A 20,951-nucleotide genomic window follows, 5' to 3' on the forward strand; every position below is an offset into this window, starting at 1 on the left:
TCGGCTGTGGTCACCCGCCACAGGGGCTGTGCTGACCCTCGCCGCCGCGCAGTCAGCCATGGGGGCGGGGGGCTCAGCCCCCCAACGCATCCCTCCAGGCCCCCCCCAACTCCTCCACCCAGCATCTCACTTCTAGGCCAGGCACCTTCCCCCCACCTCCCCCCCAAAGCCAGCCCCATGCTCCAGCCCCCAGGGGTCTGAGGTGCCAGTCTCTGCTCACCCCTCCCTGGGAGCCAGCTGGGGAGTGACACCGGGCGCTGCCGCTTCCTCTTCTGGCTGGGGCCAGCTCCTGCCTCCTCCCAGCCTGCTCAGGATCTGCACCCCCAGCTGCCCTGATCCCCTTCCTTTGTAGAAAGCACCCGCCTGCCCGCCCCCCCGGGCCTGCTCCGGAATGGGGCCAGTAGCCTCTCTGGTCCCCATCGACCAGGGCTGGGCTCCCCGGCTGGGGATCGGGCTCCCCCGGCAGACAACACAACTAGCCACACACTTGGGTTTGTCAGAAATGTAATTTATTCCCCCCCCTCCCCACCAGCGGTCAGACTGTCTGAACATTCCCTGCGCAAGGAGCCACCTGCCCCCTTTCCGGGGTGGCCCGGAGCGGAACGGAGCAGAGCCCTCAGGTGAAGGGGGCTAGCTGGGGGGTCGTGCTGCACCGTGTTGCCCAGCGGCTGGCCCGGGCCCAGGTCGCTCTGTATCAAACGTACCCACGTCCCTCCAGCTCTGTGACATCCGGGCAGCGAAGAGCAGGGGCAGCTCCTATGGCCTCGGCTTGTGCGCTGTGCTCCAGGGGCCGGGCTCAGGCGGGTGAGCTCAGCCTCGGACTCCCCGCGCTCCCTGCAGGGCCCGTTTCTGCGGCAAGGGGCACGTGAGGTGGGAGAGGCCGTCGACAGGGAGGGCACACGGAGCGGAAGGCGGGCCTAGCGCCCGAGGTGCAGGCCTTGGAGAGCCATGATCTGGTGCCCCGCCCCGTACCTCAGTTTCCCTAGCGGTAAAAGGGAGGTCATGGGATGCTGAGAGGCACATTGTTCCCAAGCGAGGCTGGAACCGAGGCGGTGGCTGGGGGCCTGGGTGGTGGAAGCCCGGTGCTAGGAGGCAGGGCAGAGGCATGAGGCTAGATTTGCCGAGGGGGTTCCAGGCAGGGATGGCGAGGTGGGGCGGAAGGGGGGGAGGCTGCGCTGTGCACCACCCAATGCACAGACCGCTGCTGGCATTGTTTATATAGTGGCACCGATGCCGGTGTCCAGCCAGGGCCACTAATTCATGCCTGGCAGCCTGGCTCCTCCCGGCTTCTCCCGCTTATCTTGTTATAACCTTCATCCCCCTGCGTATGCAAAGCCCCCTCGGGTAGAAGAGACCCTGCCCCTGGCACGGGCGTTTCAGTGGGGGGCTCCTCTCCAGGCCCCCCAGACTGGGGCTGGCCCAGGCCAGCAGGACCTGAGGCTGTATCTGGACACGCTCTCTGCTGGCTCCTGGTCTGACTGCCCCGGGGGGCTGAGCTGCCCCTGAAGCGGCTCCTGCAGGGATTAGCCTCCCTGAGGATCCAGCCTGCCAGGCACGTCCCGCGCTCTCCTCCAGCCACCGTCTCGCTGGCCCTGCGCAGGCACTAAGCCACCTGGAGCTGTAGATCTTCATCTTCGTCGAGGTCGCTGGTCCCGTCCCCGGGGTCCTCGGGGCCAAAGCGGGAGCTGCGGATCTTCCCGAAGAGCGGCGGGTTCTGCTGCCGGCGCAGCCTGGGCCGAGAAAAACCAGAGCGAAGGCGCCCGCGTTGGAGAGGGGCCAGGGACACACCCACGAGCTCGGCTGCCCGCTGTGTCGACCCAGCCCCCGACGGGCACAGCTCTCCACCGCCACACCCTGCCCCTCTGGCACTGCACCCGCCACGAGCGTGACACTAGGGTCCCGCCGGCCTTTCAGTCTCCCCTGCAGAGGGGGGCAGGAGGGGCCCTGGACAGGCAAGTCCCCCTGGGCTCAAAGGCCTGCCAGAGGCAACCTTCTGCCGCCCGTGTGAACCCGTTCCCCGGCAGTCGGGGCACTAGGAATCGGAAAAATCAAGGGCCTTGGAGGTTGATGCCCATCCGGAATGGATCACAAGGCACAGCCCCTGGGGGAAGACCTGGCACCTTGACCCTGCCCCTGCAGCTGACAGGGGGGAGGATCTGCAGCTGGCCGGGCTGCCGTAGCCGGGATCCGACCCTTCCCAGGGAGGCTGTGCCTGGCAGAAGCAGACAGCTGCCTTCGCTCGGCGCTAAGTGGGCGTTACCCGCTGAGAAAGCCAAATCGGAACAGCCTGTCCCTCACCGGCTCCAAGCGACACTTAATGGACTTTTGATTAAAGCAACTGAGTTCACTCAAAGCCTCTTCCAGAGCCGGGTACTTAACAGCCGCACATTATCGGCTGGAGCCATTTAGCAGGCGGGTGGAGGGGAGGGGAGAGAGCGGGTTCAGCTCCAGCTCCAGGCGGCCGTGACCTTCGCCTGTCTCCACGATAGACCAGCATCCCCCAGCCGGGCAGCACAGAGGGGGGGGTGTCACGGCTGGAAGGGGAGCCCCCATGGCTGGGAAGAGGGGTCGCCCTGTGCTTCCCTGATCAGCTAGGAGGCGCTGTTCCGGATCCCTGCCCCCCAACCCTTGGGGGAGCTCAGATCCAGCTGCCAGCCCCACAAGTCCAGGGCCCATCTCTAGGGCCTCGTTCCTGGGGGGCCTGGCTCCCTGACACTGGCTGGGCAGCGCTGAGCGTTACAGGCGCACCCACAGTCCGGCTGTTTTCTGGGATTGTTGTTTCTCTTTAAAATTAACCAACCCCTCCCCCGGCCCCCTGGTCACAAGGGCCCACTTCTCAGCCGCCTCCGGCTTCTGGGGCCGGTTCGAGGCAGGCGCCAGCCCGGAGCGGAGCAGCGCTGGGCGACCCTCCTTCCTCTGCGTGGGCCACAGGCAAGCCAGCCGGTCCCTCCAGGCTACTGCGCCGGGGAACCCGGGATCTGCAGGGTGCCGACGGAACCGCAGCAGTGCCGGGATGGGCTCTCCCAGACTGTGCCGTGTGCCGGCGGCCTGCCCCGCGCGTCACAAGCCCTGGCACGAGGGGAACACGAGGAGCAAACCACGCCGCCGGGCAGCAGCGGGACCCGGCCACCCTGTGCGCGGGCGAGGGTAACGGACGCGCTGGCAGGCCGCACCCCGGACCCCAGGGGCTCCAGGTGGCCACCACTGGAGGGGAGCAGCTCCGGGCGGATAGACGCTCTAGCAGCTGCCTACTGCCCCCAGCTGGCTGGGGACTGCCTCCCCGGCTCCTCCCTCGTCCCCTGCTGGAAGGGGAAGGGATCTAAACAGGCTCTCCATCCCACTGTGCTCTCCCAGGCCTGGGCGATGGATCGCTGGCTGGGGAGAACTGGGTGCTTTCCACGCCTCTGAGCTGCCTGAGCAGCGACCGTGGCCCAGGACCATTAACCAAAGAGGAGGGGAGGAGTCGTCCCTCCAAGCCAGGCAGTGAGGCCAGCTGGTCCCAGCCCAGCCCCCGCCACTCCCAGCAGGAACTGTCCCAAGCCCCCTCGGCAGCAGCCCACGGTCCCCCTCGGGGCTTCCTGGGGTCTGAGTGCGGAGCTGCCTGGGTCTCCCCCGGTGGACGGTGGGGGATGGACTCTCTCTGGCACACACAGAAGGGTCGTGGGAGGCCCTGTGGGACTGTGGCCCCCGGGCTCCTTCTGGGGCCTGTGAGCCGGGGCTGAAAGCGCCCCGAGCGTGGGGGGAGGGTCTGTGTGCGGGCGGGGCGGGGCAATGGGAGTCTGGGTGGGCGCGGCAGGGCAGGCGTGCTGGCACAGGGGGTCAGAGGCGGGAGGGGAGCGGAGGGAGTCCCAGCAGCCCCACCCAGTGTCCCAACGAAGCCAGAGGTGGACAAGAACCAGGGTTCTGTGGCTTTAACCTGAACGGCCTGGTCTGGGGCGTGGAAATAAACAGGCTCTACCGGGAGAGGCTTCAGGGAAGCGCGTGGCACCACTGCGGTCCCTCCACAGGGAGGCTGAGGCAGCGCAGAGGGTGGGTGAGGGCCACGGTTTGTTCCTGGAGCGATAGGACACAGGCCCACAGCTGACTGCACACAGGCAAGTCTCACTGTGTGACCTCGCACCGCATGGCCCAGGGGGCAGGGCGCTGGCCGGGGAATCTGCACTCCACAGCAGCTCTGTGATTATAGTGCCGCTCCGTGCCTCAGTTTCCCCATCTGGGAATAAGGCTGCCGACCACCTTTGAGCTCTCCTGATGAACAGCCCTTGGGATTGCCCCTCCTCCCCCACTCCGGCAGCGGGCAGGCCCCCTACATCAGTCGGGTAGCGGAAGAGGGTTGCTCTCCCTGGTGCCTCTCTCCAGGAGACAGGCTTGCTCCTCACGGGGGGCGTCAATGGCCACGGAGGTCAAGGGCAGGCTGCCCGTTGGCTTCGGGGGCCTTTGCATTGGGCCTTTGCATTGGAGGGCTCGGGGTAGCTGAGGCTTCTCACTCTGCGGTGCATGAGAATTCGCCAGCTCCATCCCTGAGCCCGGCTGCAAAGCCCAGCCCTGGGAGCGTGACGGGAGCCCCGCCGTGCCCGGGCGCAAAGCGCGGCTTCGCTGCATTTCCTGGAAAGCATGAATTATTCACGGAGGGGCTGGCGAGGCGGGAGGAGATGCAGCCTCCATTATCCCGGGATGATTTAATGGCGCTGTCCCAGTAACATCGAATCAGCTCAAAAAAGCCCGGCTGCCTGCGAGAGGCACTTTGGCGGGTGCGGAATCGATCTGCCCTGCGCCCGTCGCAGCGTTTTATAGCCGGAGGAGCGCACCAAACAGCAACACATGTTTTAAGAGCAATAAAGCCAGAGCGTCTTGAGGACAGAGCATTTCTCCAGCTCTGCCTCCCTCTCTTCCCAGCCTCGCCACACACACTGCTCTTCTCTCGCCCCCCATCGCCTTCCTCTCTGGACGTGTTTGTTTTCAGCGGGCTGCTCCATGCCCAAGGGTGGAGCCCTCTCCCTGGTGCAGAGCCGGGGGGCAGCTCCAAAGCTTTGGATGGGGGCGGGGTGAAGGGTCCCAGAAGCTGGGGGCTGGCTGCTCGGTAGGGTTGCCAGATGGCCCCCCTGCCAAAAAAAAAAAAACCAAACCCACAAGAGAAAAAATTCTGTCGAGGAAAAAAAAAAGGGAGAGACCAAAGTTGTTGAATAAAACAAACAAACAAAAACCCCAGCGTGGCCCCTTTAAGAAATGCTTTTGAAACTTTTTGCGGCCGGAGGCCAGCTGCCATCTTGTTTTCCTACTCCGGTCCAGACAGCCAGGAGGTGAAAATACCAGACTGTCTGGGTCAATATCAGACACCTGGCAACCCTACTGCCCGGCTGGTGGCAGACAGGATCCTGGGCTAGATGGGCCTTCTCGGAGCCAGCGCCACGCTGGTGCACCAGGCCTGCCCGGGCATGAGAGAACGGAGCCGGGTGCCCAGCAGGCAGGAGCTCAGCGCTTTCTGGCCATCAGGCTCCTTTGCTCTGTCTCCGGTGGGCCCGAGGTGCCCGGAAGCACCACGGCCCAGCCTGCGTGGCGAGGGGCTGGGCCACGAACCGGCAGCCCGACGCGTGGGAGGGTCACGCCCACCTCGCTGGCCCCAACTCCTGCTCTCATGCTGCTCTTGATGGTGCCAAGCCACTGAGGCGGGGGGAAGCCAGAGGGGGACTTGACCCCCCCCAATACAGCGGCAGGGCTCCTGTGTTTTCATCCCGCCAACCTGTCTCCTGTGGCTGCAGCTAGAGGAATCCTGAAGCCAGTGAGCAAGGGCCTTCCCTAGCATGGGCACTCCCGAGAACGTCCCTACACCTGCCTGGCCGCTATAACCTGGCATTGGGCGACAGAGGTGGATGGTCTATGCACAAGGCCAGTCCACGTGCAGTGTGACACGGTGCCACCTGATCTCCTTGGGGGCAGATCCTCGCCTGCCGGACACGGTCCTGCACAGCTCGGCAAGGGACAGCGGCTGGGGTGTGTCCCCCGGTCTGTGGTGGGGACGAGAGCCCGCTCCGGCCCTGCTGCCGTGCTTAACGGGGAACGGCGGAGCAAAACCAAACCCGCCAGCAGGCTCGGCTTCCTTGTGAGGCGCCGTCAGCCTCAACTTGCTTCCCCCGGCTTGTTTCTCCAGCAGAAGAAGTGAGGCCTCACGCCTCAGTCTGCAGCCAGGGCGGCGGCAAATCTTGGGGGGCCAGGATCATAATGAGACACGGGGCTCTGACCCCAGCTGCCCTCTGCCTGCCTCCTAGAGAGCCAGCCCCTGACCGGAGCAGCGTCCCTTGGACATGCAAGCAGAGCCGCCTGCCCCATGAGACTTCCCTGGAGGGGTCCTCCAGCCCCGCAGCGGCCGACACGGCCAGGGCGGAAGCGGGAAGGTGCCTTTGGCTTCCCCGGCCTTGCGCTTCCAGGCCTTCCTCGCACGAAAGTGACAGCAAGATGGAGCGAGGGCTGCGGGCCCTGCAGTCCCTCCGTGGCCCTCCCCTCTCCTCCCGTCAGGCGCTGACAGGCAGCCCCTGGGGGGAGGCTGAATGGATTAGCCCACTTTGGAAAGTCCTCTTGCTGCTCGGCCGTAATTCATCACTGGCAGGAGAGTCTTCTCCCGCTCCACATGATAAATAATTCACCGCCCCCCCCCCGACCCCCTCCCCTCCTCCTCCTCCCTCCCTCCCGTCCAGCAGAAGGGCTCGCCCTCAGGTGAGCCCAGGGAGATGGGAACCGCTCCCTCAGGAGTTTGCCCAGGGTCCCAAAAGACCCTCCTTTAGCAGCACTAGGTTATGGTGTCTGTGCCCTTTGTGGTCTAGAGGCTCCCCTACGTGACTGTGGGGAACGTGAGCAGAGCCGGCCCAAGGTATGGGCCAGCCGGGCTACTGCCCAGGGCTCCCCATTGTAGGGGGCGCCGCGCGGGGCTGCCGGGCTGGGCGAGGGAAGCACCACACATGCTCCACGCACCTGGGGTGGTGCCACGCATGTGCCAGGGGGAGGGGCTGCGCATGTGTCCCACTCCCAGGGGCGGCACCGCGCTGCCGGGGCCCAGGGCGTGCGAATGGCTCGGGCCAGCCCTGAACGTGAGGCAGGTGGAGTCAATGCTCCGGAAACAGAGGCAGAAGCTCTGGAACGCTCCGGAAACAGAGGCAGAAGCTCCGGGACGCTCCGGAAACAGAGGAAGAAGCTCCAGAAAGCTCCGGAAACAGAGGCAGAAGCTCCAGAAAGCTCTGGAAACAGAGGCAGAAGCTCCAGAAAGCTCCGGAAACAGAGGCAGAAGCTCCGGGACACTCCGGAAACAGAGGCAGAAGCTCCAGAAAGCTCTGGAAACAGAGGCAGAAGCTCCAGAAAGCTCCAGAAACAGAGGCAGAAGCTCCGGAACGCTCCGGAAACAGAGGCAGAAGCTCTGGAACGCTCCGGAAACAGAGGCAGAAGCTCCAGAAAGCTCCGGAAACAGAGGCAGAAGCTCCGGAACGCTCTGGAAACAGAGGCAGAAGCTCCAGAAAGCTCCAGAAACAGAGGCAGAAGCTCCGGAACGCTCCGGAAACAGAGGCAGAAGCTCCAGAAAGCTCCGGAAACAGAGGCAGAAGCCCTGGCTTGGCAGCTGCTGCTCAGGACCCATTTCCCATGCATGACACATTTTAGCTGGATAAGCCGCCGTGGTGCCCAGTTTGACATTTCTGAGGGTACAAGCAGGTGACCAGATGACGGGCTAGCATAAGGAGTGTCCTGCGATTCGGGGCTTTGTCTTATGTACACGACTAGGTCCACCCCTCTGAAAAAAAGCAATGGCCTCATTTTTCACACTTTTTATCCTGCACCTTGCTGGCCTAGGTGCAGGTACAGGATCACAGACAGTGACTGTGGCGTGATCGGAAACCCAACCCAAAGCTCAGCAGCTTTGCCAATGTAACTAGAGCAGTGGCTTTAATACAGTTTAAACTGGTGCAAAAGGCTGTATGGACGCTCTTATTTCAGTTTGATTTACATCAACTGATTTCAATCTTCATCAGAGATTTCGATGATGGCGTAGAGAAGATGCTTATTAAGTTTGCAGATGATACCAAGCTGGGAGGGGTTGCAAGTGCTTTGGAGGGCAGGGTCAACATTCAAAAGGATCTGGACAAACTGGAGAAATGGTCTGAGGTAAACAGGATGACATTTAATAAGGACAAATGCAAAGTGCTCCACTTGGGAAAGAACAATCCATGTCACACACACAGAATGGGAAGCGACTGTCTAGGAAGGAGTACGGCAGGAAGAGATCTAGGGGTCATAGTAGACCACAAGCTAAATACGAGTCAACAGTGTGATGCTGTTGCAAAAAAAGCAAACATGATTCTGGGCTGTATTAACAGGAGTGTTGTGAGCAAGACACGAGAAGTCATTCTTCCGCTCTACGCTGTGCTGATTAGGCCTCAGTTGGAATATTGTGTCCAGGTCTGGGCACTACTTTCCAAGGAAGATGTGGAGAAATTGGAGAAGGTCCAGAGAAGAGCAACAAAAATGATGAAAGATCTAGAGTACATGAGCTACGAGGGAAGGCTGAAGGAATTGGGCTTGCTTAGTTTAGAAAAGAGAAGACTGAGAGGGGACATGAGAGCCGTTTTCAAGTATCTAAAAGGGTGTTACCAGGAGGAGGAGGGAGAAAGACTGTTCTCCTTGGCCTCTGAGGATAGGACAAGAAGCAATGGACTTAAATTGCAGCAAGGGAGGTTTAGGTTGGACATTAGGAAAAACTTCCTGTCAGGGTGGTCAAACACTGGAATTAATTGCCCAGGGAGGTTGTGGAGTCTCCATCTCTGGAGATATTTAAGAGCAGGTTGGACAGACGCCTGTCAGGGATGATCTATGTGCTTGGTCCTGCCGTGACGGCAGGGGACTGGACCTGTTGAGCTCTCGAGGTCCCTTCCAGTTCTAGTGTTCTAGGGTTGTATGAAGGGGACAGGGTTATGCTCGACCAAATAAGCCCTTCTTGAACTGAAATAAGAGTGTCCACAGAGAGATTTCACTAACCTGAGGGCACATCTGTATGTAAACAGAGCCCTAACAAAATGGGTGCACGTCTGTGTGTAGGCCAGCCCTGAATCGGCCGTTTAGACATAACTCCTGCTCCCTCTTTGTAGCCAGGTATCTGATCCCTCCTCCCTTCTCGCGCCTTGTGTTCTGCCCTTCCAGTTGGCCACCCACTTCATGTCTGTGACGCTGGCAGACCAGGTACAAGCAGGGTCATTCCTAGAGGGACGTGGGGCTCAGAGCAAGCCCCTGCCCTGCCCACGCCCCACCTCTTCCCACCGCGCTGTGCCCCCGCCTCACACCCACTCCACCCCGTCCTCCATACTCCGCCTTTGGTTCACTTCTGTTCTTCTCTGTCCCTCCCCTGGTCTGCTCAGCAGGGACGCCCCCCACCCCCGCTGGTCCTGCCTCTCCTCACCTGGACTGCAGATGCTCCACCTGCACCTGGAGGTTCTCGCTTTGTTCTGTCTGCTCATCCAGGGACCTCTGCAGTTTCCGTGCCTGGTTGTGGGCTTCATCGAGCTGCAAGGCGGACAGAAACACGGCTGGATTGGCCGAGGGCCACCGCCAGCCACAGCCCCGGGCAGGCGTGTCCTTCTCACCCACCGTCCCCGCCGCTTGCCAGACACACGGCTCGCGGGCAGCCCAGTGCTCTGAGACGAGAGGGGAGGATCTAGGATGGGATGGGAGGTCCTGGATTCCGGCGTTCCTTTTCTCCCCTCTGTAACAGTGGCACGGCGCCGAGACCGGCCGTGGACAGAGACTGTCTCAAGGCCTGACCCTGGCCTGAAGCCGTGACTCTATGGCTGCCAGGACCTGGACTGACCCCGACAGATCAGCCGGCAGAGCAGCCGTTGCCCGAGTCAGCAGGTGCCCGAGCTAACCACACAGCCTTGCAGTGGCCGCATCGGGCCAGCACGGAGGTTCAGGGACAGGCCCAGCGCGCGGCCCTTTGCTGAGCGACAGAGGCAGGCAGCGAATCCCCAGGAACCGGGCTGAGCGCTAGCCAGCCCCTTTCGCACGGGCCGGCAGGAGATGAGCTGGCACCCGAGGCAGGAAAGGCTCGTTAGCCTGTCTCCTGAGCCCGTCACGCCATCGCCTTCCTACCTAACCCCCCTTTGCTGGGTTCCCCCTGAGCACCAGTGAAACTCTGCCAGGGGGCGAGGCCTCCTCCACAACCCAGGCCCCCCTGCAGTGAGCGTAGGTGCCCCATATCTTACGTGCCCGGGCGCTGCTGTTAAATGGTACAGGGGCCATCTCGCTGGGAAAAGGCCATGCTGCTCACTCACAAAGCTCTTGTTATTGGGCTTCCCTAGTTTGCTAGGTGGGAGGCAGTGTGGCCTAGTGGATAAAGCACCAGATTGGGATTCAGGAGACCTGGGATCCTATTCACAGGTCTGGCCCTGGCACCTCTCTGGGCCTTGATTTCCCTATCTGTTATATGGGCACAAGGATCCTGACACCTCCCTTGTCAAGCACTAGGGATTCTTCTAGCCACGGTCTCATCTTGCGGCGGCAGCTGAGCCTCGCCCAGCCCCTCTGTGCTGTGACGCTCAGTCGCCCCGGGGCGGGGGATGGAAGAAATGAAGGGACATGCTCAAGGTGACCCAGGAGCCCAGATCTCCACCGGAGCAGCCCCCGAGGAAGCGGCCGCCCCTCATCTCCCCACCCAGACTGGCTGCTGTGCTGGAAGAGGCAGCGTAGCCAGGCTCAAGTCAGTGGGCTCAGCACAGGGGCGATGAAATGGAACCTAACGGCCCCTGACACGCAGGCGGTCGGACCGAAGGGTCCTTCCAGGCCCAGCCCTCTAGGAAGCGATGCCCCAGCTGAGACCCAGGTCGGGCTGTTGCGTGGCTCCGGACGTTTAGCTGCAGGTGCTGGCATGAGTGAGTGGCCACGCTCCAGCCACGGCCTCGCCACGGCACCTCCCTGCCTTCTGCTCCGAGCAACGAGCCATCGGCCACGCCTGGGGCCTGCTGGCCCATGGCGACATTGCAGTGGGCAAGCGAGTGAGGGGCTGCAAATCCTCCCCGCCCCTATGCCACGGAGCCACGGGCCCCCGACTCACCTCGTCCTCCGCCTGGGCCAGCTCCTTCTTCAGCTCCTCCACCCGCAGACGCAGCTTCTTCACCTCCCCCTCGTGCTGCTCCACCCGGCGGTTGGCGTGCGCCAGCTCGGCCGTCTTCTCCTGGTGCTGCTTCTTCAGCTTGCTGTGGATGTGCTTCAGGTCGGCCAGCTCCTGGCGGGGCAGGGTGGTGAGGGGGCGGGCAGTGCCAGGGGGCAGGTCGCTTGGGATGGGCAGGGCAGCCCCGGTATTAATACTCTGCCCTCCTCTAGCCAAGGCTCACAGAACCCCAGGGCTGGGAGAGACTCGAGAGTCACCGAGTCCAGCCGCCTGCCCAAGGCAGGACCAACCCAGCTCCATCAGCCCAGCCAGGGCTGTGTCCAGCCGGGACTTAAACACCTCTAGGGATGGAGACTGCACCCCACCCCAGGGACCCCGTCCCTGCGCTTCCCACCCGCCTAGGGAAATCGCTTTTCCTCATAGCCTGACTCCCAGCCCCTCTCCAAGCCATGCCCCCTCCTCCAGACTTCCTCAGTGGGGGGCTGTCAGTTCCCGGGGGTCACACGCACTAGGGACGGGGCGGCCACAGTTCCCTACGCTGAAGCTGGGACACCTGGTCCAGTCTGTGGTACTGAAGCAAGTTCAGCAGCAGGCAACGAGAACACGGCACCGCACATCACAGCACCCCCGAGCGGTGGAAAGCAAGACTGCGCAGCGGCCTTCTCCGGCCCCGCCCTCCCGTCGCTAAGGCTCTAGGGGTGACCCCCACTCCCCATGCCCCCACTCCCAGGGAGGGTGACCCCCATGCCCCCACTCCCAGGGAGGGTGACCCCCATGCCCCCACTCATGGGGAGGGTGACCCCCCATGCCCTCACTCCCAGGGAGGGTGACCCCCCATCCCTCCACTCATGGGGAGGGTGACCCCCCATGCCCTCACTCCCAGGGAGGGTGACCCCCACATGCCCCCACTCCCAGGGAGGGTGACCCCCCATACCTCCACTCATGGGGAGGGTGACCCCCCATGCCCCACTCCCAGGGAGGGTGACCCCCACATGCCCCCACTCACAGGGAGGGTGACCCCCCATACCTCCACTCATGGGGAGGGTGACCCCCCATGCCCCCACTCCCAGGGAGGGTGACCCCCCATACCTCCACTCATGGGGAGGGTGACCCCCCATACCTCCACTCATGGGGAGGGTGACCCCCCATGCCCCACTCCCAGGGAGGGTGACCCCCACATGCCCCCACTCACAGGGAGGGTGACCCCCCATACCTCCACTCATGGGGAGGGTGACCCCCCATGCCCCCACTCCCAGGGAGGGTGACCCCCCATACCTCCACTCATGGGGAGGGTGACCCCCCATACCTCCACTCATGGGGAGGGTGACCCCCCATGCTCCCACTCACAGGGGAGGGTGACCCCGCCTTGCCCCCATTCACACACGAGACACTCTTCTATATGCTTCTCTCCCAGGGAGCTGCGGGGGTCACAGACCGACCTGCCTGCCCCCGGCTCTCCGCCCTCCATGTCTGGGGCTGGGCCCCCAGGTCCCGCCTCTCCTGGTACCTGGCGCTACGTCCTGCTGAGGCAGCATGCAAGGGGGGCGCCACGTGGGGACACCCCCCGATTTCTGCGCGGGCCCACCCCCGAATGTGGCCAGCAGCAGCTCGCGACCCTGTGCAAGAGCGAAGGGGCAGGAGCTGCTTCCAGCCACGGGGACGCAGCAGGGGAGGGGGGCCTGGCCTGTGGCTTTCCAGAGCTCAGCTCTTCTCCCCACGGCGCTGGCAGGGCTCGGCTCCTCCTGGCCAGCCCCCTGGGCCAGAGGCTCTGGGCTTTCCCTGGGGCGCTGGCCCAGCCAGAGGCAGCGAGGGCAGGAAGGAGCCCGAGCCAGGTGAGCCGAGGGCTCCGACCAGGCGCTGGTTCTCCCCCCAGGGCTGGGAGTGGGGTGTGCCCCGGCGGGGGGACACGGAGGAGCAGTGGGGCTGGGGCGGGCGAAGGGGCACAGCAGGGAGAGGGGGAGCACACCGGACAGCAGAGGCAACACGTCACTGCCCCCTGCCTGCCGGCACACACCAGTCTCGTGTGGAGAGGTGGAAGGGGGGCAGGATCCTTCTGTCCGCGTGCTGGCACAGCGAGGGCTGCTCTGATGGACAGCAGAGCAGCCGGCCCCCCCATGGCATCTTTGCCCCACCACCCGCCTGGCACACACCCCTCCCTCGTCAGCGACCGGCCTCGTGGGCCGGGATCGGGCCGACTCCTCGGGGACCCCAGGCTCCGGCAATATCACTGACTCGCCAGGGGCCAGGGCACCAAAGGCCGAGTGACCCTCACCCAAGGGGATTTTGCTTCCGAGGCGCAGCCCGACAGGGGCATCCAGAGCGTATCTGTGGCCCCGGCTGGAGACCTCAGGACAGGACCGTCTTGTGTTTCAGCAGAGCCTCTCCGGAGGCGACCGGGCCCAGGCTGGGCGGAGACTCCTGGAACATGGGCACTAGCCGGGGAAGGGTTATCGGAGCTGTCACCCCTCGCAGCAGGACAAACGCCGGGTGGGGGGTTGTTGAATTGCGTCTAGCTCTGCCCATCCCCCAAACCACGTGGGTTTTATGTCCAAGGCAGCAGCCTCTTTTCCTCCTCCCCCTGCCATGACACTGGGTTCTGGAGTGGCTTAAGGGCTAGGGCATTTGATGGGGAGCACAGGGTGGTGGGTTCACGTCCCATCCTGGGCGCAACCAGACAGCAAGCACAGCAGAAGGGACCTTCAGGAGGCGGGGTGGCCCCTTGAGTGGACAGGGGTATTTACCTGGGGAGGGCAGGGTTGGGGGCCTGAGTGCCAGGCTGCCCCAAGGTGCAAAACAGCCCATGGTCCCAGGGATGCGGGGTTGACAGCTAGCCTGACCATGGGCATCGTGGTCCTTCCCCACCAACTGCTAGGAGAGCGAGCCCCTTTCCCCCAGCCCCACTGCCCTCTGGGTGAGATCCCAAGGGGGTGGAGGAGCCCATAGGCATGCGGAGCTCTTGCCAGACCCTGGCTCCCCACCCTGAGGCCTTGAAGGAGGACACTGAGGTGGGGGAAGGGAGATGGGTTTGGGGGCTAGGAGCCTACAGCCAGCTGGGACGGTTCCTGATCCCTGGGGGTTTTCCCAGCAGGACCCCCCCCAGGCTGCCAGCAAAGGCTTCCCATCCTCATGGCCAGGCTGGGTGTGTGCTGTGCCCCGCAGCCTCACCTTGTTCCTCTCAAAGAGCTCAGCCTGGATGGTTTTGAGGTCGGTGTCCAGCGCGCTGGCCGTCTGGCGGCGCTTCCGGGCCAGCACCTCCTCCAGGTCCTCAATCTGCGCCCGCAGCTTCTTGTTCTCCCGCTCCAGGTTCAGCTTCTCGGTCTCCAGGCGCTCACGCCGGCCCCACTCAGCCGCGTTCTCCGCCTGCAGCCGCTCCATCTGGGCGTGGCGGGAAGGGGACACACACCGTGTCAAGCCGGGCGGGTGGCCCCTGTGAGCTGCCAATCGGTGGCGACCCCCTCCTGAGAGGTATGTCCCTCCCTGCTGCCTTGGGCCACCAGAGCCTGCAGCACGCTCCCTGGGCCGGCAGCAGTAGTAGACTCTTCCCGGTGAGCCAGCCAGTGGAGGGAGCCCGGATCCCACCTTAGCCAGGGCTACAGTAGCATCCCACCTGGAGTAGCAGATCCCGGGGGGAGTTGGCCTGGAGGAGGCTCACTGAGGACCCACGGAATTGGGTATCAGGACAAGAGAGAGGGGGCCCGTCCGGCTGTGGGTCTGCAGCACACTGGGGTCTGTCACCGGAGGCGGGACGCGAGGCATCCCGGTTTGGACACAGCTGTTCCATACTCCCTGCTCCTCCCGGGCAGTCGCCATGAGAACCCACACCAAAGCCAAGTCCCCTGCTCCCCAGAGCTGGCACCCCCCCCCGGGGCCAGGGATCCCCACTTCTGACCGGTCCTCTGCCAATGGCCCTCCACAGCCCTGCCCATGGGTCCCGTCCTGGCCTGCAGCGCCCCCTGCTGTTCCACTCTGGGGCCCTCACGTTTCTCTGAGCCCTGGCCTGCCTGGACCCACCCAATGCAGCTCAGCCCTGGCCTGCAGCACCCCCTGCTGGCCCCGTGCTCTGCCGCCGTACGGCCACGTTTCTATTCAGTGGCCTCGTGATGTGCAGAGTAGGGTGGGATGCGGCCTCCCCTCCTCCCACACCCCCTTTTGTTCCCTAATTCAGCCAAGCTCTGAGCCTCCTTGCCCCGTGTGTCTCCCTCCCTTTCTCCGCGCTCCTCAAACGCCGGAAGCCTTCCTGCCGCAGGCGAAGCACCCGCCGGCTCTTCGAAGGGACCATCAGTGTTCAAGCCCAGACTCCGCTCCGAGCGGCTCGCCCTTGTCTCGCCGTTCATGGGCGCCGTAGAATCACAGTGCACTAGGACCCGAAGGGACCTCGAGAGTCCTCGAGTCCGGCCCCCTGCCCTCACGGCAGGGCCAAGCACCGTCTAGACCAAAGCTACTCCACTTTGGAAGCCCCGGGGGCCACAACGATACAGCACACGCCCAGGGCCGCAGCTTAAGTGTGGTTGCATGTACATGCAAATATATGCAAATAGCTTCTCTCACACTGACAGGCATGACGACAAAGATTAAGGCAAGACTACACCACACGCAGGCCCCATTTAAGTCAGCTCTGCTGATACAAATAAATGCAACATTGACCCGATTTACACCCTCAGGACAGCACTTTGCACGAGCAATGACAGTCCAGGAATTGAACTCCTAACGCACCTCAGCAGAAGACCATTCTACTGACTACTTTTTTGTTCTGGCTCCCACTTGCCAGCCATGTGTTGAGCCCTGTGGAAACCCAAACCGCACCGTGGGCCGCAAACAAATGGGTAGCTCGCGAGCTAATTAGCCCACTAGCGAGCAGACGGGCTGAAAAGAGCCCCGGCAGGAAGCGCAAGGGGTGGAGAAGCAGGCGAGAGGGCACGGCGAGGAGGGCTTGGCAAAAGGGAGTTCTTTGAAAAAGACACCTTGTCTCCCCCCTTTGGAAAGGGGTAGAGGAGCTGGACGACACTGTAAATACCATGACAGCCCCAGCAGATGGCATCCGGTCCAGCCGGTCCGGGAGAGAAGGCAGCCCCGGAGCGGGGCGGGGAGCCGCAGGCAGAAGGGGAGGGTGGTGGCGAGGGGAGACTGGGGGACTTGGGAGGAGCCGTAGGCGACCGACCACGCTGCCAGCTGGAGAGAAGCAACGCTTTGAAGAGGAAACTGCTTCTCTCCATCCGCGCCCTGCTCCTCCTGAGTCCTCCGGCCCGCACCGTGGCTTGGGGGGGGGGAGGGAAGCATTCTGCAGGGGGCAGCCAGGGGGTGGGGCTGGGAGCTGCCGGAGCCAGCGCAGAGCCGGCGGGCCAGCCGGGGAAGGAGACTGGGGGTTGCTGGAGCCGGCACTGAGCCCACGTGGAAGGCCTAGTCGGGGGCTGGGGCTGGCCGCAGGAGCCCATATGCAGCATGCAGCTGCCTAGGGCGTATGGGTAGAAACAGACCTGTGCATCTGCCTGAGGCATGAGCTCTGAGCGCCCTGTGCAAAGCTCTCAGATGGGAGCCATGGCAATGTTCCCGCTCATTTTTTCAACCCGTGTGCAATAAATTTTGTTCAGTGCACCAAGGGATGTGCAGAACGCACCACCAATACGAGCACATGCTGCTGGCTACGGGCGCGCAGCTAATCAGCGGGGCGGCATTTGACTCTCTCAAGGGGGTTTGCCGAGCCACAGTGCCCGGTGCTCATCAGCCTTCCTGTGAACTCTGTCCGTGGGCTGTGAAATCTCAGCCAGATGCAGGAGATGCCCCCCCCCCCGCTGCCTCTCACCTCTGTGCGCAGCTCCGCCAGCTTCTTGTCCATGCTGGAGCGAGCCCCCAGCTCGTCCTCCAGGTCCTCCGAGATCCGCCCAAGCTCGTCCTGGTGCAGCTCCTTCAGGATGTTCAGCTGAGAGGAGACAGAGATGGAGACCGGTCGCTGCAGCCCCCATGTGGGGCACCAGGCCCCGGACTGGAATCAGGAAGCAGCCGGGGACTGATTTGGACCCGGAAGGGGGCAGAGGGTTTGATGTAACCAGGAGCCTTCAAATCTGCTTCTCAGCTGGACCTGCCAGGTGCGCTATGGCCCTGCACAACGTGCATGCTGGGCCGGGCCCCGGGCACCCCAGAGCAGGCTGCAGTCACTGCATATGGCAGCAGGGAACGGCTCCTGCACAGGCCTGCCCGGCCCTCCAAGCCTGGCAGCTACAGACCTGGCCACCGGGTGCTGAGACTTCCCTGGGCGGAACAGCACCACTCCGGGAGGGTTTCCTGGAGCAGGGCGCCCCCCGGTGGCGGTTACGCGCTAATAGTCCCAGGGCCCGCAAGCCAGAAGGCAGAGCAGGAGGGAAAGAGCCCCCCCCCCCACACTACCTCCCCTCGTCAGGCCTCGGGGTGTGCAAGCGGGATCGTGGCTCACGAGCCCCCGTCCGGCCCCGCCGCTCCTCACCTGCTTCAGCACCTCCTGCTTGGTTTTGCTCAGCTCCTCGTACTTGATCTTCCACTGGCTGAGCTCGCCCTCCAGCTTCTCGATGCTCCTGCTGAGCGAAAGCTTGTCCCTGGAAGAGACCACGGGGGTCAGGGTGTGGCAGGGTGGAGGCAGGGAGGACTCCAGCCATGGCAGGAGACGGGGGGAGGAGGGGAGGCACCATTCGGAGGCCATCTGCACCCCCCACCTCCGGGCTCTCGTAGCCAGCACTGCTCTGTGTCTGGGAGGATGGGCGGGGGTGGGTGCCACAGAGCTCCCTAGGGTGGGCTCCAGCCACACGGGCCAAGTAAAGCATTCCGGTAAGCGCCCCAGCTGGCTAAACCCGCTGAACTCCATTGACTGCAGTGGAACAAGGCTGCTTCCCAGCAGCTGAGGGCTCACTCCTGAAACTGAGCAGGGCTGTCGGAACGGGGGGCCAGGCCCTCCATAGGCTCTGGATTTAGGGGGGCAGGCGGTGCAGGAGGGGGCTGCAGCACCCATTGGCTTGAAGTGACTCCTGTCCTATACAGGATTTACAGTTTGATTCCAGGGATCCCAGCACCCCCACTATCAAAACCGGGCCAGCATCCCATTTAAAAGCGGGAGAGCCAGGAGGAGGAGTGACAGTGGGAGGGGGTAGAGAGGAGTGAGCAGGGGGTGGGGACTGGAGGGGAGGGGAAAGGGGGGGACAGGGCTTAGGGGAAGGGGCGGCAGGCAGGGCCATGGTTCCAGCGCTGGTGGCTCCCACTTTTAGGGATTTTCCACCCCGATACCGAGTGCACTGCAGTCTCATGTCTTTCCCAGCGACCTGCCGCCAGGCTGGGTTTGGCTGGCAGAAACCGTCCCTTTGGGTTGAGCCGGGTAGAATCACGCTCACAGTTGTGGGTGCACCGGCTACACAAGCTCCTGGAACGCACCAAGCCTCCCCTGATTTCAGGCTCAGCCCTGGGCCAGGCCACATGGGGAGGGGCTGAAGCTGGACTCAGGGAAACTGAGGCAGGGTCCAAGTCCAGCGCTGAGCCCCTGCCCTGCCCTGGGTGTCGCGCGTGGGCAGGAAGTGATATAACAGGAAGCACTTACTCCCGCTCCTTGAGCAACACCTTCTGGGACTCATCCAGCCTCAGCTTCAGCGCGGTCACTTTGGTGGCATCTTCCTCGATGACGCTCACGTCCTCCCAGAGCAGCCGGTTCCTCTCGGTGCGGGCGAAGGACGCCCGGACGCTGACGGAGCTCCGCTGGTCCCAGCTCTCGGGCCCTTCCGGTTTGCTCTTCAGGATGGTTTCCATCAGCTCCAGCTCCTGGCGTGAGACGGAGGAAGGGGGCTCGTTCAGCGCTGCCCCGCTCTCAAGCCACTCGGTTCTTCAATCGTCCCCGACAGACCTGGCCACCCCGTCACTTCCCTCCCACCTGCCGGCCCGTCTGTCTCCTCGGGCACCGCCCGGCCACAGCCAGCCCCTCTTCTGAGACAACTAGCCCACCGCAGTCCTTGCTCAACGGCCCTGGGCTTCCGCAGTGCAGGGAACCCAAGGCCGAAGGCAGCTGGGCACCAGGCTGCAGAGGGAGGTGCGGGCTCTGGGTAGGTCACAGCTGGGCTTCACCGATCCTATACTAGCAGGGGAGTAAAATAGTGCTTTGGAGTGGTCTTCCACCACTTCCCACCCACTGGGGGTCTGACCCGCTGTCTTCCAAGCACATGGAGCCTCCCAACCACCCTGGCCAGGGAAATCCCATCCCTGGTCTACAGACGGGGCAAGGAACTGTCGCCCCTACCCAGCACCACTGCTCTTTGCGCTCGCAGGCCTGCACCCGGGAAACCTGAATGGGAAGTGCCCAAACGTGGACATTTATTTATTAACACTGCCTCTGCCTAATCCCCAACTTTTGTCAGTAGAGCTCCCAGCACTTTACTAAGGAGGGCAATTTCCTTACCCCCATTTTACAGATGGGAAAACCGAGGACCAGGAAGTGCTTGCCCAAAGCGGCCAAGCCAAGGGTAGAACGCTGGTGTCCTGAACCCAGGCCCAATGCTCTAGCCACTAGGCCACATTGCCTGAAACGGCATCTGTGCTGTTTGACTAAGGAGCATAAGGACATGACATACAAAAACCTATGTGACCGCCATGTCATGGCTGAGCTTTTAGAGCCCCGGGTGTCGGGTGGTTCGTTATGGCCCCCGCCCCTCTCCACACACCACTCAGACACTCTGCACGCGCCACGCAGAAACTCGTGCCAGGCAGAATTGGTGGGGAACGACACGGCCAGTCCCAGTCCCTGTGGGAACTGTCGTTGAGTGTTCTGGTTTTGGCGCCTGTGCGTCATCAGCCCCCGATCCATTCAGACCGGCCTTTGCTTCTAATTCACAGCACCACGCAAGTGCGTTTCTTTCGGTACAGCCCCTCGGCACAATCCCAATCCATTGTATCTATTATTGTTCACCCTGCTCCGTCAGGAAACAGTCCCAATGGTGTGCCTTTCAGGGCGTGGTAATGACTTTGTGTGTCGTCCCCCCACGCCTCTCCCACTACGTGTAACTTCCAAACGTCGGCAAACAAAGCCTGGCAAACACACGTCCGTGGACAGCGACGGGTTTCACCGCCAGACATCAGCACACCTCTAGCAAGCAGCAATTTGACAAGCAGGACACAGCTGGCCAGCTGACCTGATGCTTGTTTGTAGGTCGCTCCCTTGTCTCTAGGGCCTGATCGACACTAGACCAGGAAGGTCGGCGTAAGGCACACAACACCAGCTAGGCAAAATGCACAGCTGGAGTCAGCTTCCCTTACTCCTTGCGAAAGGAGGAGTATTGGACACCGGCAGGAGCGGCCCTCGGCGTTCGATTGACGGGTCGATACTAGACCCCCTCAATGGAATGCCAGAAGATCCACCTCCAGCTGGTCGATCTTCCAGTAAGTATAGACGCACCCTGGAGGAGGAAGGATCAAGGGGTCACAAAACTCCAGTCTGAGGTTTCTCCTCTGGCTGCCCTTCCAGATCTCAGACACCGGGGGAGTTAGCCAGCCCCCCACAGCTGGGAGAGGCCTTACAGTTAGTGGGTTGCATGGGTGAAGGGGATAGTCTGTGCCCCCTGGGAACGGGCTCAGGATGCAGCACCTGGAAGGAGGAGAACCCGGAGTGGAGTGAAGCTCTCTCAGAGACTCGGTGTTGCTTCCACGACAGCTTTATTTCTTGTCCCCGTCTGGAGTGGGCTTTTGGTTTTAGGGTTGACACATCACACTGCCTGGCGCTAGGAAAATGCTACCCCTGCCTCGGTGCAGACGAACCTGGAGCAGGCTCCGGGTATAATTCCAGCCCTGTAAATCCGCGGATATCCGCTTT

The 20,951-nt window shown here is 62.9% G+C and overlaps 1 protein-coding gene across 2 annotated transcripts in view; it reads right to left on the reverse strand.

Moving 5' to 3' along the window:
* Positions 1-1,264: 1,264 nt before the first annotated feature.
* Positions 1,265-20,951, reverse strand: part of CCDC102A (coiled-coil domain containing 102A) — a 49,616-nt gene continuing 29,929 nt past the window's right edge. For both annotated transcript variants that reach the window (XM_075940425.1, XM_075940426.1), the window contains 7 exons: positions 18,696-18,913; positions 17,598-17,706; positions 16,941-17,057; positions 14,306-14,515; positions 11,084-11,254; positions 9,434-9,537; positions 1,265-1,730 (listed from right to left, as the gene is read on the reverse strand). In XM_075940425.1, coding sequence (XP_075796540.1) covers positions 1,604-1,730; positions 9,434-9,537; positions 11,084-11,254; positions 14,306-14,515; positions 16,941-17,057; positions 17,598-17,706; positions 18,696-18,913 — 1,056 coding nt within the window. In that variant the 3' untranslated portion in view covers positions 1,265-1,603. The remainder of the gene's footprint in view (positions 1,731-9,433; positions 9,538-11,083; positions 11,255-14,305; positions 14,516-16,940; positions 17,058-17,597; positions 17,707-18,695; positions 18,914-20,951) is intronic.

The sequence above is a fragment of the Pelodiscus sinensis genome, chromosome 12, assembly GCF_049634645.1.
Source record: "Pelodiscus sinensis isolate JC-2024 chromosome 12, ASM4963464v1, whole genome shotgun sequence".
NCBI classification, from domain to species: Eukaryota; Metazoa; Chordata; order Testudines; family Trionychidae; genus Pelodiscus; species Pelodiscus sinensis.